The following is a 19,199-nucleotide window of genomic DNA, read 5'->3' as shown; positions in this document are numbered from 1 at the left end:
GTAGTCCTTGTCTAACAAATGTTTGTTTTGTTACCGAAGTTACAATGGGACTGAAAAAAAAAAATGCCTTAGCATTTTACTGTTGCAGCATTACTGTGGTTATATAATCAAAATTCAGATGCTTGGCGAACTGGCTCATATTTATGACGGTGGCAGTGTCCCGGGATCATGTGATTCCCTTTTGCGACCTTCTGACAACCAAAATCCATCGGGAGACCAGATTTACTTAGCAACCGTGTTTCCAACTTAACAACTCCAGCGAATCACTTAACAGTTATGCCAAAACAAACAAACAAACAAACAAACAAACAAACATGACATTACAATGGAGCAAAATTCACTTAACAACTGTCTTGCTTAGCAACAGAAATTTTGAGCTTCATTGTGGTCATAAGTCGAAGGCTAACTCACTGGTAAAATTCATTTTTTTTTACTACCGGTTCTTTGGGCGTGGCTTGGTGGGCATGGCTTGGTGGGCGTGGCAGGGGAAGGATACTGTAAAATCCCCATTCCCTCCCCAATCTGGGGCCAGCCAGAAGTACTATTTGCCGGTTCTCCAAACTACTCAAAATTTCTGCTACCGGTTCTCCAGCACCTGTCAGAACCTGCTGAAATTTACCCCTAGGCTACCTACGTTTTTCTGCACCCATTTCTAAAAAAATAAAAAATAAATGAAAGGCTAATTTTTTTGAGGGGGGGAAAGGATCAAAAATTGGCTGGAGGCAATAATGGGGGTTAAAATAGAATGGAAACCTGATTTTTTTTTAAAAAAAAAAATTAGGAATAATGTCTGCAAAATACAAAAAAAGAAATCCAGTATTTAATAGTACATATAATTACGGCGGCAAGGATTGCCTTTGCCCAGAAATGGAAAAACAAATTAATTCCAAGCGAAGGTGAAATAATAAGCAAGGTTATGGATTGTGCTGAAATGGACAAACTAACTAAAGAAATTCAGGGAAAAGAAGAATCAGAATTCTACCAAATATGGGATAAATGGTATAGGTGGATGGAGGAAATAAACAAGAATCAATGAAGGAATATAACAAAACTCAAAAAAAAATTAGTTATGAGTAGAATAAGAGGGTTAAGAATGGTGAAATCCAAATGAAATACAATAGAAAGGGAAATAATATAAGGTGAGCAGTATCGATTGATAATTGCTGTTAGAAAGAACAGGAAGCTCCTGTTCGTATTGCATTGTGTAAATGTGGTGTACGTCTAGGTTTTGTGTGTGCGTATTTTACATGTTTGTTAATTAAAAATAAATAAATAAACCACTCCTTTTTAACTGGAATATTGCTCCTAATTCTCAAGTCTTATCGATGGTGAAAAGTGTTGAAGAACAGGTCAGATTTTCCAATCTGCTTTTTCGTTTCTCTTTCTGCCTGGCTTTGATTTAATGCCTTAAATACTATACCACGTGGAACCGACGTTTCAGAAATTTTAATGTATCCTTAATTTTTCTATGGGGCACTAACTACCACGGATGTTTGTGGTTAATGTCCATCTTTATGTAAATCCCAGACCTGGTTGTTTGTGCGTGTGAAGAGAAGAGGGGAAAAAAAAGAGAACAGCGCTAAATCCTTTGAACCCAATCTGGGGAAATGAGAATGTGAGGTTTAATCCAAAGGACAGCTTAATTTCACTGGCCATTATCCAACTGAATTGGGAAGGAAATAACATCTTCCATAGTGGCTGCAGCACAATGAATAATAGCTTTAATGCAAACTGAAAAGGTATAACAACATCAGTAGACCTGTTGTGGGCCAATGGCGGGGAGTGGGGGGGGGGAGGAGGAGATTAAAGCAGCATTTGAAAGAGCATGTTATGAAAAAGTTACCATTTAAATCTTTTGTATATCCGGACACAGGGATGATTCAAGCATAGATTAACCTGATTCATGAGCTCTCCTTTCCGTAATTAATACTGCGTGAATTACTGGGTGCATTTCTCTAAATGTAGCGTGCTGGACTCTCAAGGAGATAACTATCGGCATTGTCGATAGAGTATCTTAAAATGTGTTTGGGATGGCTTTGTTGTGGTGGTGCTATCAGGAATCGCAATTACAAGGACGTCTTTAGAAAACGTACAATACACATTTGTGTGGATTTGACTGGAACCGTCAAGCTAATGGGGTTTGGGCCAAGCATCAAATTCCAGCGTTTGTAGTTTCTCTCTCTCTGGTGTTCAATCACTAGTATTAAAGAGAAAATAAATTTGTCCCAACGTTAATCCATAATGAACATTACTTTAATCAAGAAACAAATGTATAATGTGGATGTACCCTCCACATCAGTCACCATTTCTTACGAATGAATTAGGAAGAATGTCTTTAATTTTGCCTTTTTTCAAATTATATTTATAAGTGCCTTTCTTTCCTGGATCTGAAATCTTTAAACACTAATTTCTGTAAGATCTCAGATGTATGAAGTAGCTAAGTGGATGTATCTCTCTCTCTCTCTCTCTTTTTTTCCCCTCCAACTATACATTCTGCTAAAGGGAGGGGGTGGCTCAGTGGCTAATACACTGAGCTTGTTGATCAGAAAGGTTGCCAATTCGGTGGTTCAAATCCCTAGCACCGCATAATGGAGTGAGCTCCCGTTACTTGTCCCAGCTTCTGCCAACCTAGCAGTTCGAAAGCATGTAAAAAATGCAAGTAGAAAAATAGGGACCACCTTTGGTGGGAAAGTAACAGCGTTTCGTGCACCTTCGACATTTAGTCATGCCGGCCATATGACCATGGAGACATCTTTGGACAGTGCTGGTTCTTCGGCTTTGAAACAGAGATGAGCACCACCCCCTATAGTCGGGAATGACTAGCACATATGTGTGCGGGGAATCTTTACCTTAACCTTATACATTCTGCTGGGAAATTAGTCCTATAATAGTTATGTTAAAGTGAGTGGGAATAAGAAATAATATGGTCTCAGAATAATCTTGAATTTTGAGGATATTTGAGGTAACTTGATAACATATTTCACAATTGAATTATCAATTTGCTGAAAAACAAAATGTATTTTTTTTAAACGTTGTCCTTGTATAGTTGAAAATAGATAATTCTATGAGAACATCATTAATGAATAGCAGCTAATAAATAGCAGCTATATATACCTGAGTCTGTGGTTAAGCTGCTACTTTTATCCACTGTTACTCTAGATGCGTTAATGAAGGAAGTCAAGGTCATTGTTCTCGGGAAAAAATGAGATGAGAAAACATCTTCTATTTTAGAAAGATGTGGTATTATTTTTAAGGCTAATCTGTTCTTGTATTATATATTCGCATTGTTTTACTTATCAAATATAACTTGCAATAAGGGCAATTAAAAAGTCACAGTTCATAATCACTACAATTAAAAAAAGATGTGTAGCTGAATCTAAATGTCAAAAAAAAAAACATTATGCTACTGATATATGGTTGAAAATTGTCTGTGGTTTGTAAATCATAAGTAAAGGTTGCAGTTATGACTGGCAAGGTGAACTGAAAACATACAGTACTGAAATAAAGATGTTTGTAGTAGAGTAGCTTTTACTGGCTTGCTTTTTGTATTATTTTTGCCTTTTTTTTTAACAAAGGAGAGTATGTTAACTCAAGAGTTAAAGATGCTAGGATTGCCAGATGAAAAGCTGACAGTGCAGGTCCGAGACTTGAGCACAATTCTCCTGCTCACCTAGCAGTTCAAAACCATGCAAATGCGATTAGATAAATAGGTATCACTTTGGTGGGAAAGTAACATTGTCCCCTGCACCCCGGTGTATAGTCATGCTGGCCACATGACCACAGAAATGTGGGCAATGCTGGCTCCCTTGGCTAACCAAGAAGTACCATCCCTGGAGTCAAACACGACTGGACACGATTCATGTTTATTTAAGTGAGCCATGGCAGTGCAGTGGTTAGAGTGCAGTACTGCAGGCTACTGACTGCCGGCTGCCTGCAATTTGCCAGTCTGACTCTCACCAGGCTCAAAGTCGACTCAGCCTTCCATCCGTGTGAGGTGGGTAAAATGAGGTCCCAGATTGTTGGGGGCAACAGGCTGACTCTGTAAACTGCTTAGATAGGGCTGTAAAGCACTGTGAAGCAGTATATACGTCTAAGTGCTATTGCTATTTTTTTATTTTTTTTTAACAAACATGATGTGTAACACTAAATAAAATCCCATTTGCGATCCATGACTGGTCTGGACTACTGTAATTAGAGTTTCAACTCAGGTTGCTGGCTTTGAAACAGCAACATGCCTGGGAATGAGATTATACTAGAATGCAAGGGCCATAATAACTATGTATGTAACTTTGAAGAAAAGAGATTTGTTATGTTCATTGAGTTTAATCTCAGTCTTCCTTATTGGGAAGCCATCTCCTAAAAGCAACTGATGGTATCCTTACCCTTTTTAATTGAGTGGACTGCGGTAAAGCTCCCCCATCAACCTGTCACAAGGGCTGTCTTGATATAATGAACAACAGTGCTGTTGATTTGTGGAAATATAGCCCTGCACACTTTTAATCCCTGAATCACTAGGAAAGATCACTTTTCAGTGGCAGATGTAGAAAGACAGACATCTCAGAAACTATGCATTAAACGTTTCTGGTTCTACCGTGTTTTTCCCAAAATAAGACAGGGTCTTATTTTATTTTGACCCCCGAAATATGCACTTGGCCTTATTTTTGGGGAGGTCTTATTATTTTTGAAGTGCAGGAAGCGGCAAGCATGATAACTTCATGTCTCTGGCTGTGTTGCAAAATTTTTGGGAAGGGCTTATTTTAGCGCATGCATTCAAAACCCCGATTGGGCTTATTATCCAACTCTTGTTTTCAGAGAAACAGGGTATCTGCAAAACTAATATCTTTATGTTGATTGCGAATCCTTAAAAATGCATTATCTATCCGGATGTTATACGGCAGCGTGTGGGGATGATTGAAGAAAGCAGCAATTTGTAAACAACCCTTGGCAGAGAATTGCAGGACTTAATTTTGCTTAAATAAAAGAGGCTTCCATTAGAATTCATGGACTGCATCAAGTCAAGGCTGGCAGGGAGAAGTTGTAGTTTTGATATATGCACTGAAACATTCATGATTGTTGATTCATTGAACTGTTAATATTTATACAAGTATGATTCAGAGAGAAAAAAAAAGTGTTTGAATAAACCCACAGCCTCATTAGTAGTCAGGAGATTACCACATTGTTGTGGTAGCTTTCGAAGTTTTGCGTCTATAAATTGACTGGAGATAGTTTAGCATTTTCACAATTGTTGCTATTCGAACAATGCGAAATGCGGCAGACATCTTATTAGTAAGTTAAATTTGGGTTGGTTGTCACATCTATTAAGTGGATTCACATCTCATTTAAAACAAAAGTCATATAATATTTATATCAAATTCTCATCAACCTGAAATGAAGTGTTGGATAGAGTGCAGTAAGGTTCAGCCCTCGGTCTAGTGCTCTTCAGCATTTTTATTAATGGTTTGAAGAGGTACAGGGAGTGCTTAAATGCTTATTTAACAAAGTATGCAGAGTTGGGGAAAGAAGAAAAAGAAGATTCTGGTAGATAACAGAAAATTAGGGTAGGATAGAATAGGATTGTTCTGACCTCGGCTTCCCCAGCAGCACGAAGGCGAGTCCTCATTCCGATAAACTCCTTTTATTTAATTTACAGTGAATTCTTCTCCAGCAAAGTCTTTCCTCTCCCACAGTCTTTCAAGATGGTTCACAATTGCTGATCTTTATCAGGCTTGGAGGTTGGGCAGGTCGTTATCTTTCAAATGCCATAATACTTGGCAAGAATGCAGGAATGAACTAATTGTCTCCTGCAAACACCCTTCCCCTTTCGCTCCTCTTTTATTCCCTATGGGAGGGGCCATTCACCATCCACTCCCGTCGATCCTTAGCTGTTCCCTTCCTCTGCGCATGCGCACATCGGGAACAGGCTCCAGCTGTTGTTCTGTTCCACTGATCTCCAACTCCAAAGGCAGCTGATAACTGCCATATGGCCCTGGCCCCATCTCTGCCTCCGACACAGAGCCCTTATCAGAGCCTTCCCCAGACTCCAGGACTGGCCCATGTTCCTCCCCAACCTCTTCACTGTCTGCTGGCGGGCCGCAACAAGGACAGGCCTGGGTAAGGGAAAGGATAAAGATAAGAAAAGCAGGCAGAGCTGAGAAATGGAGTTAAGCATGTCATCAGCTTGGAAGCATTGCAAGTCCAGCCCTTCCTGAATTCTGCTAACCCTTATCTAGCACCAGTTTAGTGTTGAACTTTAGTTGACCAGATTCTTTTGTATAGGCTTGAATAATGTTTGGAGTCACCGGATTGATGGATTGAGAATTGATTGGAGATAGTGACTAAGCTGGGGAGGGGATGTTTCAAAGTTTGGCTTTTTATTAGGTCTAATTCCAGATCCTGGCCAATGTTAAGCTTCCATGTCATATGTCCCCTGAAATAAATTCCAAGATAAATTACCTTGTCCTTGAAAGTCTGTTTATTAGGAACATGTCAAATTAGCAAGGACTTAGTGTAATTCCGACTCTGACCAGGACCCGGAATGAAACCCGATTAAAAGCAAATGTTTGAAACATTCCCCCTCTTAGTCACAATCTCCAATCAATTCTCAGTCCATCAGTCTGGTGACTCCAAACTCCACCTTCCTCTTGAGGTGGCAGGCTGAACCAAAGTAGGCCTCAAGCCTGAACCAAACTAGGCCCCAAGCCTGAACCAAACTAGGGTTCCATGATATTAAGTTTTAACTGTTCATATATAGAAATTGCAAAGGTTTGCTTTTAGGAAGTCTGCACATAAAATATGCTGAAGCAAGTCTCTATTTAATCTATTTGCTGGCTTGGTTGTAAATCTGTTTAGTAGACACATTGTCAGTTCCTCAAATACATGCATGTCTGTCCGTTAGCTGACTATGTATTATGACTTCCTGTAGACATAATATTGCTGTAACTCAAGGGCAAATCTTGAGGGGTGTTTCCAAGATTAACAGATGGCTTTAGCTAAAAGCGATAAACTATAAAAGGAATTTCCTGCTTTCATTCGGGGTTCAGGCCATTGTTTCTGAACTTGTGCAATAAACTTTTTCCTTCTCTGAAGAGCTGGCTTTCGTGTCCTGTCTTTTTTACAACACTCTAGCTGCAGGCATCTTCTATGTTTCCATGGGAAAGAATGTCACCTAGACATAACATCCCCCCCCATCTCTATAACTCCCCTTTCAACAGCTAGAGAGTGGTGAGCCTGAAGTACCGTTAAAATCCTTTACTTGGAAACCTAAACATCTAAGAAATGAATAGACAAATGCTACACATGTCATTTTCAGGGTTGACACTATGCTACAACCATATGAATGGTCCTTACAAATAGTGCCTGGCAACAAAAGAATAGAATAGAAACGTTTAGTACAAACAAACTGAGGCTTGTGCATGAGCTATTTAGTTTGAGAACAGCACCCGTAAAAATAGAAGTTGGAATTATATTCAATCAGAAATTGAATTGGAACATCTGGATGCAAAAAAAAAGACAAAACACAATTTCAGGCAGCAGAAGTAGAAAGACAGTATCCAAATCAGAATGTAATGTTCCTTTTTGTTGAGTTGATCAGGTTTCATCTTAAAGGCCTTGACCAGATGGATAAGTGGAGGAAGGAGGACAATTAAGGGATTGGAACCCCAAGAGAGACATAAAACCGGGTGTCTTTTGAATTGAAAAAAGACCATTGGTAGGAATCCATTAGCATGTTTTAAGGAGTTATGGTTTTTCCAGTTGCAATGTGTGACTGTGAAGGTTGGACCACGAGAAAGGCTGAGCACCAAAGAATGGAGGCCTTTGAACTATAGTGCTGTAGAAGACTCCTGCGAGTCCCTTGGACTGCAAGGCGATCCAACTGGTCAGTCCTAGAGGAGATCAACCCTGACTGCTCTTTAGAAGGCCAGATCCTGAAGAGGAAACTCAAATACTTTGGCCACGTAATGAGAAGGAAGGACTCACTGGAGAAGAGCCTAATGCTGAGAAAGATTGAGGGCAGAAGAAAAAGGGGACAACAGAAAATGAGGTGGCTGGATGGAATCACTGAAGCAGTGGGTGTGAGCTTAAATGGATTCAGGGGGATGGTAGAGGACAGGAAGGCCTAGAGGAATGTTGTCTATGGGGTTGCGACACAACTTCGCAACTAACAACAACAACCTACACATATGCATATATAACTCTAGAATAATCCACAGTCATGTATTTGAGTGATGGGAGATTTAAGACACACCAATTAGTTAGATAGCATTTCAGGAGAAAATCATATGAAACAAAACAAAACAAAAGTTAGTTTTCTTCCATCGGAGCACCTCTTTATTTCACAGAGCGAACAAAGAACATTAGAACTAAAATTATAAACTGCTAAAATCTGCCTGTTTTTTAAAAATATATATGTATATATTAACCTAAGGGTTCTTTAAAAATAATATTTTAAGCCCACATTGCACATTGGTGTTAACTTAGAAATGCAATTAATTTATCTTTGCAAGCAAATCCAAGAACATATGTTGAAAAAGCTTTCTTGACGCAAAGTCCTAAAAAAAATCATGTTTCACCACTTTCTTGTTTTTTCCCTCCCATTTTTGCAGATTAGAGACACAAAATCAACTGATCAAAAAACAACCCTGCTGCATTTCCTGGCTGATATTTGTGAAGAGAAATATCAAGACATCCTAAAATTCCCTGATGAACTTGAACATGTAGAAAGTGCAAGCAAAGGTAGATCAAAAGATAAAAAAAATGTGGGGTAATTTTGATCTGCTAACATGTGGCAGGTCTTTTGAACATTGAATGTGTTCCTTGTGGGACTGTGGAAACCATAAAGATGGGTAACACTAACGGATAGTTCTTTTTTCTAGCTTTTTCTAAAAACCAAGTAATTTGCTTTACTAGGGAATTAAGCATCGTAATAGGATACAGTGGTGGTTTTTAGAGGATGGAATCCTCAAGACCCTTTCAGAGTTCTGCAAAGTGAAATAAATACTTTATTTCTTTCAAAACCAACAAATAACAAAAAGGTGCTTTTTCAAAAGGCAACTGAACTTCCTTTGTTTTGCTTGAAGTTGTTTTGCTTTTCATTCTAGAGGCTTCTTCAGTTCTGGATGAGAAAACTTTTTCAAGGAAAACAAAGGAAGTTCAGTTAGTTTTTGGAAAAAACTTTTGGCACAGCCATGGAAAACTGAGAATCTCTATAGACATTAAATCAGTAAATATTGATAGATATGGCCCAGATCAGCCAATCTCTTTGGGGGGCTCTTGATCATTTTTAAAAATGTAAAGTGATGCTGAGACCAAAATCTTTTGAGAGCTGCAGGCATAAAAACGTTACAGCGAAGTGCTTTGAAGCACAGATGAGTCACCTTTTAACTCATTAACTATCTCAAAAATTTAGTTTCTTTATGTGCAATTACAATGTTCTGGGTTTTTTTCCCCCTCATCGGATTGAATTATTAAAATCACAGCTTTAGCAAAATTACAGACACATCTCAGCTTGGGGGCCAAAAAGAAAAGAAAAAGAAATTCAAAACCTATTCAATTGTCCATCCACCCACCTTTGGGGGGGGGGAAAAAAGAAATGCTTTGCAAAATGCAAAAAGTTATTATAAATATTTAGTCTATATAAGTTAATCTTATTTTCATGTCATCCCAAAGAAATAAAACCACAAAAATTGCCTTGGCGATGTCTAAAAGTCTACTAGCCCAAATTCTTGACATCAGAACATTTTTGCTATCAAATCTATAGACACACATGGATAAAATATGAAGGTGGTTTCTAAATTAAATTCAGATTACCTTAAATGTGGGTCTTATCAATTAAATGTAATGAATTTAACAGTGTTTACCATCACTTATGTAATTAGAAACAGATGGTCGATTCCCTGTTGCAGAACTTTGCATAGCTTTTATGAATTTTCACCACGGTGCTGGTGCTTATGCTAATTATTCTTCAGGAAAGTTTTGGATCTGAATTGTAGGGGGTCAGTATTAGAGAAAATGTTCTTCTTAACTAGATGCTCCATCATCCAGGTGTAATTTTTAGCAGAGTTCAGGCATGAAATACATTTTGGTCTAGTGATCAAAGATGATCTTTTCTTTAATATATAAATATGTAAGCTATTTTTAAGATGACACCTATCCGCATACAAACATCACCATCTTACTGGGAGGTTTGGCAGTTTCATCGAAAACATCTGAAGTGTCAAAAGGTCAGCTCAAGGTATTAAACCAAAGGGGTTGATAAAGTTTAATTAAAACCACTGCACCAATACAAGTGAGAAAGACTTAAGAATCTGAAATCCTATCTCCCTTAAGATTTTGAATATACATTTTTTTTTCTCTATTGCCCATACAACCCAATATTTTTACTGTTGCCTTTGTTATATTTGTGTTTTTTATTTGTGCTGATAAATAAATAAAGGGAGACTAGTATAGATCTATTTAGCTAGCTGATGAGAGCTAAATAGCTTGAAATAGATCTATACTAGTCTCCCTTTATTTATTTATCAGCACAAATAAAACACACATACACACACACACACACACACACACACACACACACACACATTTAGAGCAGGGGTATCAAACTCAAGGCCCGGGGGGCGGATTTGGCCTGCGGGGTGCTTAGATCCTGAAAACAGCGAAGGACCGGCCCGCAATGCCTCTGCCAGTGAAAATAGAGCTTGGGAGTGCCACAGGCATTACATTAGATTAGTGCAGCTGAAAACGGAGTGTGGGAGCCCATTTTCACTGGCAGAGCACTTGGGCCACCATAGGTACCTATGACATGAGTGACATCAAGCTGGCCACACCCATCCCACCCCCACCCCCCGAGGTCAAACACAACTGTGATGCGGCCCTCAATGAAACTGAGTTTGACACCCCTGTTTTAGAGTATGTCATTTCTGTATCTTTCCCCTCCCCAAAAGTATATAGATGTGCCCATATAATCTCTGTCCTTGTCTCAAAAAGAAGCTTTATTTTTTAAAATTGAATATTATAAAATGGAGATGTCCAGACAGACAGAGCCCATAAATTTGTATGGCATAATATAATGTAACTTCAGGTGTTCAAATCTCCTTTGTCTTAATTCTGGTATTATCAACCTCATTTTAAAGTACAACTTCTTAAGGACACATGCCAGTTATTTTTCCGAGCAATCGAGTATACATGAAAGATCTAAGATAGGTTACCTCTATCCCCCCAACTACCTCTACTTTCTTCTTCAGGTACTATTATTATTACTATTAATATGCACTTTTGTTTCATTATATAAAGTTTTTAACCTTTTATCACAGAAGGGAATGTAAGTCAATCAATCAGAGGACTGTTGGATCAGACCATTATATAAGCCATAGTAAATAAAATCAAATACGTATCAAAAGACAAATATTACAAGCAATAAATAAAAGTGGAATCAATAGTAGCCTAAAGCTTTTAAAATTAAGCTGTAGGCTTATATTTTTTTAAAAAAAAAAACAGCCAGGGAATATTATGATACCTGTTTGAGAAGATAAAGGCAAATTTATCTGGAAAGAGCATTCTGCAAACAAATTATCACAAGAGAAAATATTCTGTCTATGGTTAACAGATACATCATTCCCAATAACAGAGTTGTATCACAAATCTCATAAAAGATTTAGCAATAATGCATCTTGATCTCTTCTATATGCCTCAAAATTCTTTAGATGATACTGTAAAACTAAAATGCCTACCTCTGGGAGGTATATGTTGAAAAGTTCTTTCCTTTAAGCCTTTTTGATAGAAATGATGGTTGTAAGATATTCTTGAAGACAATAGAAAGTGTTAAGAGGTAGCCTAATTTAAAAAATGCTCAGGGCCTAGCAATGCAGCAACAAAATTTTGGAATTATTCCACATGTAGGTGCACAAAAATTGATTAACATACACCCAGTATAAGCAGACATCAGTGTAATGAAATCACGAGGAATCATTTAGTGGCTGGCACAGGGGAAATCAGAATATTGGATGTCACATTTTTGCGGAGATGAAAAAGAGGATTTACCAAGCACTAATTGCGGTGTGCTTGCGGAATTACACAATTGGCTGCAATCAATAACATCCTAGTTTAAAATAGGAGAAACACCAGGGCAGAAGTTATTGTCCTTTTTCCCCCTAATGCGATTTACATCTTTAAATAGGATACGTAGATATTTTTTTTTGTACCATAAAGAAAAGATGATAAAAACTCTAGGACAGGTTCTTTCCTCCAACCCAAATGCTCACTACACATTAACTTCCACAAGTTGGGGGTTGGGGGAGGGGGAGAGCTAATTAATATATTCAAATGCAAAATGTTCAGGAAAAGAAATTATAATCAATAGAAAATGATCCATGGATGTCCACAGGGAGAAAGTGTGAATGGATATTTTGGGTTTGCTTCATTGCCAGCAAAAAACATAGTATTGGTTGAGCCTCAGCTTTTGAGCTATTAGTATTGAGCGACTAAAAAGGATGCTCTTTGTAGAGAATTTAAAACTGATTAACAGTGTTGCTGAGACAGGGTGGGCAATATATACATAAATAAATCATGATAAAAAGCTCACAAGTCAGATTTCATAATTGGATTTTAATTTCTCAATTTTTATTGATACTTCTATCAATATCTATCAAGATTATCCATACATCATTTAAATTATTAAAAATAGTTCCTCTCCTCCCCTCTCCTTCCTCCCCTCCCCCTCCTCCCCTCTACTTCCTCTTTTACCCTTCCCTGTCCTTCCTCTTCTCTCCTCCCCTCTCCTTCTTCTCCTCTCCTCTCCTCCCCTCTCCCTTCCCCTCTCTCTCCTCCCCTCTCCTTCTTCCCCTCCCTTCTCCTTCCTCTCCTCTCTCCTCTCCTTCCTCCCCTTCCTCTCCTCTCCGTAAAATACTTGCAGATTTTGAAGACAATTCTTATACCAGCGTATATTTTGTAGATTGTGATTAACCTATTACTCCCACTCAGAAGCGGGAGATGGTTTCAACAAGCTCTATAGTTTTAAATAACTTTCTGAAGCTCTGTATGTCTCTTTTTCCGCTGTGTACATAGCCTTCCATTCTTGTTTCTCTTTATTCGATTAGCACCTCAATTCGCTTCATTTCCCTGTTTGAATGGATAGGTTGGTTTTGTTCTTCCACTTGTCTGGATTGTCAGATTGTGGTAATTTACTGCTTTTTGTGATGCTGATTTCCACAACTTCTGAAATAGTTATATTCCATGACCTTTTCCTTATTCTTCTTCCTTCCTTCCTACACACACACACACACACACACACACACACACAAACACACACACACACACACCTTTTTTCTGGCACTTCTGTATTTATCCAGCAGAGGTGGGTTCCTACCAGTTCACACCTATTCGGTAGAACCGGTTCATCAAATCTACCGAACCGGTTAGAAGAGGTTCCACCAGTGGACCCGGAAAGCAGGCCACACCTACAGAAGAGGTTCCAAAATTTTTTGAAACCCACCACTGGTCCTTGGATATGATTATTCTACACTATCAAGCTCATATTTATAAAACTCAGTGGCTCTGTGAAAGGTGAGGATGACTACTGCGTTTGTGGTGCAATCAGAACATTGCGTGTGTTGAAGTTGTTTTAACGCAAACCAAAGATGCCTTTAAAAAAAACAAGTTTACATCATATGCTTATGCATGCCAGTGCTGTGTGTGAGGTAATTTAAGGTGGTTCTGACAAGTGTTGTCGGCATCTTCATATCCGGTCACATGGGCGGCAAGCCACTCCCATCCAGTCACATGGGCGGCAAGCCACTCCCACAAAGGAGGCCACACCCACAGAGTAGGTTCGAACAATTTTTGAAACCCACCACTGTTATCCAGGCTGTCAATGTGCACTGGCTGAGGATATTTTGGGGGCATTCTCAGGGTCAAAAGATTCCTGACTCCCTAGATTAGGATTACAAAGGCAAGGGATTAGCTCATCCAAAAGTAGACTGGAATCTGGGTTTTTAGATTAAAAGCTCTGTTAAGATATCAGTTTGGATGTAGAGATTCCATTAGTCAAAGCCAATCATCCCTACATCTATACTCTGTTACCACTGCCAAATACACACAACAGTCATACCATTCGAGACGGGGGCAACAGCTCTTTAGCCCCAGGCCTGTCGGAACAGCCAGGTTTTAAGGGGTATGCGGAAGGCCTGGAGGGTGGTGAGGGTACGAATCTCCCCGGGGAGTTCGTTCCAGAGGGTCGGAGCAGCCACAGAGAAGGCTCTCCTCCGGGTAGTCGCCAGTCGGCACTGGCCGGCGGATGGAATTCGGAGGAGGCCTAATCTGTGGGATCTAATCGGTCTAGTGGAGGTGATTGGCAGCAGGTGGTCTCTCAAGTACCCAGGTCCAATACCATGAAGGGCTTTATAAGTGACGACTAGCGCCTTGAAGCGTATCCGGAGACCAATAGGCAGCCAGTGCAGGATAGGTGTTACGTGGGTGAACCGAGGTGCACCCACAATCGCTCGCGCGGCTGCATTCTGGACAAGCTGAAGTCTCCGAATGCTCTTCAAGGGCTGCCCCATGTAGAGCACATTGCAGTAGTCCAGTCTAGAGGTCACAAGGGCATGAGTGACTGTTATGAGGGCCTCCCGGTTCAGGTAGGGACGCAACTGGTGCACCAGGCGAACCTGGGCAAATGCCCCCCTGGTCACAGCCGACAAGTGGTGTTCAAAAGTCAGCTGTGGGTCCAGGAGGACTCCCAAATTGCACACCCTGTCTGAGGGGCGTATTGTTTGACCCCCCAGCCTGAGAGATGGAAAACTTGGCCAATTAGTAGGAGGGAAACACACCAGCCACTCGGTCTTATCCGGATTGAGTACAAGCTTGTTAACCCCCATCCAGTCCCTAACAGCCTCAAGGCACTGGCACATCACGTCAACCGCTTCACTGAGTTGGCACGGGGCGGACAGATACAGCTGCGTATCGTCCACATAAAAACAGGACTTGATGACGTCCGAATGGGTGGGTTGAGCCTCCTGCTGCTGTCACTACAGGTTCTCCTGAACCAGATAAAACCAGCTGAATTGCACCACTGGATGAACCCATCTTTGCCAATTTTCTTGTGTGGATTCTATTTTATGAATCAGTGGTTGGAGTGCAGTGGTTGGAGTGCATTACTGCAGGCCTCAGTGGTTGGAGTGCAGTACTGCAGGCTACTTCTGCTGATTGCCAGCTGCCTGCAATTTGGCAGCTCAAATCTCACCAGGCTCAAGGTTGACTCAGCTTTCCATCCTTCCGAGGTGGGTAAAATGAGGGCACAGATTGTTGGGGACAACACACTGACTCTATAAACCACTTAGAGTGGGCTGCAAAGCACTGTAAAGTGGCATATAAGTCTAAGTGCTATTGCTTTTAAATAAAATATCCAGAGCAATTTTTTGTTGGTTTGCTTGCTTGCTTGTTTAACAGCAGGGCACACAGCCCACACCTGGTGATACTCACAATAGCCCAAAACTAATCTTCACTATTCTGCAGTATAGTTAAACCCAAATAAATTGTCTGACTTACACATTACGGAGGGAGTGATAAACCGAAAGCAAATCTTCCTCTAGTTTACAATTCTTGCAAAAGCACTCATCAAATGAAAACAAGTTGAATGTCATTCATGTTTAAACAGTCAACCTGGAACCTTCAGCAATTGTTGTCTTGTTACGGTGTTGATTCCAGTTCATCCAGAGTTTTCGTGCCTTACATTGAAAAGGTCTGTGGTGCTTAAATAAAATAAAAAAATGGGGCCTCTGTTAAATTAAGACTTTTTTGAACTCGAGTGCTCTGTTTTTCCTCCACTGTATTAATGAGTAGTGTAAGAGGAAGAACTTTGACATTTGAGGAGGAGGGAGAACATGCAACTCCTGAAGTGCTAATTAAAATGTTGTGAAACAATATTATCCTCTTTAGTTTTACATTGTTAGTTCTAATGCAGATTCCTTTTAACAAGCTTCCCTAATCAGAATGCACTGGGCCTCTCATTATTTCTCTTGATTCAGGGAAGATGTCCTTTCCTAATCCTCTTGAAAATGCAAAATAAAACAACTCAGAAATATAAAACAAAATTTCTTTCATGAACATTTCATTAGTACTGTAGGGACCCAAACCTCATTTTAAGGCTTCCTGTAAGACAGCAGAGTGGGTTATACTGTAGCTTAACATAGATTTAAAAACAAGCAAGCACTGGGTCGATGAACTAGGGGTATGGAATTGTAAGAGACTTTGAAACTGTGGCACAACAAAACCGCGCTCGACTAAAGCGCGCCCGATTAAACCGCGTCGCTGACGTCATCAACAGGGCGACAACAGCGAGCGCGGAGAAAGAAGGGCGCTTTAAATAGCGCTTTGAAAGCAAGCCAATTCAAGTTAAGGTAAGGGTTAGGTTTAGGGTTAGCTTTAGGGTTAACTTTAGGGTTAGCTTTAGGGTTAGGGTTAGGTTTAGGGTTAGGTTAAGGGTTAGAGTTAGGGTTAGGGTTAGGGTTAGGGTTAGGTTAAGGGTTAGGGTTAGGTTTAGGGTTAGGTTAAGGGTTAGGTTAAGGGTTAGGTTAAGGGTTAGGTTTAGGGTTAGGTTTAGGATTAGGTTTAGGGGGTTAGGTTTAGGTTTAGGGGTTAATTTTAGGTTTAGCGTTTACAGCGTGCTTCTGTCTCCATGCTGTTGTCACCCTGTGATGACGTCAGCTACGCGGTTTCGTCGAGCGTGCTTTAGTTGAACGCGGTTTTGTGGTGGAACCCTTTGAAACAGGGTTCAATATGTCTTATGACCCAAACCCATGATTTACGAAGAAGTAATTAATGTAAGCATAGAGTAAGAGGTGATTATTCCAACTTTTTGTCAAATTTCACGGATGTCTTAGAGCAGGGGGTGTTAAACTTGATTTCACTGAGGGCTGCAACATGGTTGTGTTTGACCTTGGGGGGGAGGCATAGGGCATGGCCAGATCAACGTCACTCGTATCAGGGGGGGGGCATGTGGTCGGCCAGAGCGCTCTGCCAGAGAAAATGCATTCCCGAGCTCCATTTACAGCTGCAATGGCCTCCGGTAACCCTCTGCCAGTGAAAATGGAGCTCACGATGGCCAGCCGCGCCCCTCCTGAGCTCCGCGGGCTGGTCCTTTGCTGTTTCCAGGGCGGCCTCGCAGGCCAGATCTAAGCACCACACAGGCCAGATCCAGCCCCTGGCCCCTTGAGTTTGACACCCTTGTCTTAGAGGAACACATAATTATACAATTTGTTCATACAACAAGACTTGCAATGGCAGGAATATAATGCAGACAAAATTTCAGTGAAAACTAAATTCAGATCCTTTTTATGCCTTGAAGTACAGCTGTCTGGTTGAAGTAAATTTGGATTGGTTAAAAATAAGACCTTGTTCTTTATTGGTAAACAGGTTTGATTTAAAGACAAGGCAAGCTATAGAATACAATGGCTGGATGATACTATTCTGGAATAAAAACACAGCAAATAGACCCGAATTACATTTGCAAGTTTCAACCTTTTATTTTTTCCCCCAAGATACTTTTTTAAAAATTTTTCTACACTTACTTGTCAACTTAAAATAGTTCATTTTGTGACCATTTGAAATGACAACGAATGAAAAAGGGACTTATGACCATTTTTCACACTTATGACCATTCAAGCATCCCCATAGTTATGGGATCAAAATTCAGATGCTTGGCCATTGATTCCTATTTATGACAGTTGCAACCACGTCGTTCCCTTCTGCGAATGTATGACAAGCAAAATCAATGGGGAAGCTGTTGATTTGCTTAACAACCATGTTACTAACTTAATGCCTGCAGCGATTCACTTAACAACCGTGGCAAGAAAAGTGGCAAAATGAGGCAAAACTCAATTATCAAATGTCTCACTTGATAACAGGAATTGGGAGCACAACTATGGCCATCAATTGAGGGCCGCCTATATGCTACTACTACCGTGTTTCCCCAAAAATAAGACAGGGTCTTATTTTCTTTTGCCCCCCCCCTCCACCGAAATAAGTGCTTGTCCTTGTTTTTGGGGAGGTCTTATTATTTTTGAGGTGCAGGAGGCCCCTTAACCTCATCCCACAGATTAGCTGATCCAGAGAGAGCCAGAGGTTCTGACTCTGTTTCTGGCACACTCTTGCCAGCCCTTGCATTGCTGGCCGCTATTTTTGCAGGAGCAACTAAGAAAAGGGGTAAGGTAGCTAGGATTTATGGGGGCAACCTTCACAATGCCATTATGCATTGATGGTAGGAGCATATGGGGTGCGTGGGACATGTTTCCCCCTTCACCCCAGGAAATGGGGACTGGCTGCACATGCATTTAAGTATTTTAGGGCAGGACTTATTTTCGGGGGAGGGCTTGTTTTAGCGCATGCACTCAAAAGCCCGATTGGGCTTATTATCCAGGGAAGTCTTATTTTCGGAGAAACAGGGTAAAAAGGTATAAGTTTACCTTTCTGTTCTGACCCCCTCCTCCGTCCAGTAACGAATGCTGAGACAAGCTTAAATGAGAATGTCCTTTAATAACAAGTTCAGATTCTCGGTGGCTGAAAGCCAAGTAAACAAACAGATAAGAACCTTGGCAGCAAGGCCGACAAACTTTGGCAGCAATTCAGACAAACTCTGGCAGCAATACAGCCTGCCAAGTTCGTTTCTCTTTAGTCAAAGCATTGACTTCTGCAAGAAGGGCCTGGCACAAGCAGTCTCTTTTATAGTCTGGAGAGGAGCCTAATGATCATCAGCTGAGCATAATTACCTCCTGTAATTACGTAGTTGTTCTTGACGCCGAGTAGCCCTTCGATGGCGTGCATCCCGGAACAACTCACAGTTGGTTTCTGGATCACTCTCTCTTGTCTCCTCCCCACTGATCCAAGGCTCAGGCGCCACCTGGTGGCCAACCAGTCTCTCTGCGTCCTGCTCAGAGTCCGAACCCTGTCCAGGGTCCTGTTTTCAGTTAATGTTACAAAATTAATTTGAGAACTTACTGTGAGAAAGAAAATATTCATTTTCTCCTTCCCTGCACGGTGTCAGGCTTGCTCTTGGAGACTATAGAAACAACATAGATTTCACATCAACATTCTACATGTTTCATTTGAATTTCTTAGTAACATGGCAGCTCTAGAAATACATCAAACCGCGGGAGCAGAAAGTTTTACTAAAAAAACCTGTGCATTTAATGTTGAATTTCGGTTGCAAAGAA

The 19,199-nt window shown here is 40.5% G+C and overlaps 1 protein-coding gene across 2 annotated transcripts in view; it reads left to right on the top strand.

The window, feature by feature from the left end:
- Positions 1 to 19,199, top strand: part of DIAPH2 (diaphanous related formin 2) — a 339,263-nt gene that overhangs the window by 141,819 nt on the left and 178,245 nt on the right. For both annotated transcript variants that reach the window (XM_032227728.1, XM_032227726.1), the window contains one exon: positions 8,604 to 8,733. In XM_032227728.1, the coding sequence (XP_032083619.1) occupies positions 8,604 to 8,733 (130 nt within the window). The remainder of the gene's footprint in view (positions 1 to 8,603; positions 8,734 to 19,199) is intronic.

Source organism: Thamnophis elegans, chromosome 12 (genome assembly GCF_009769535.1).
Source record: "Thamnophis elegans isolate rThaEle1 chromosome 12, rThaEle1.pri, whole genome shotgun sequence".
NCBI lineage: Eukaryota > Metazoa > Chordata > Lepidosauria > Squamata > Colubridae > Thamnophis > Thamnophis elegans.
This window is presented reverse-complemented; position numbering and strand designations above follow the sequence as displayed.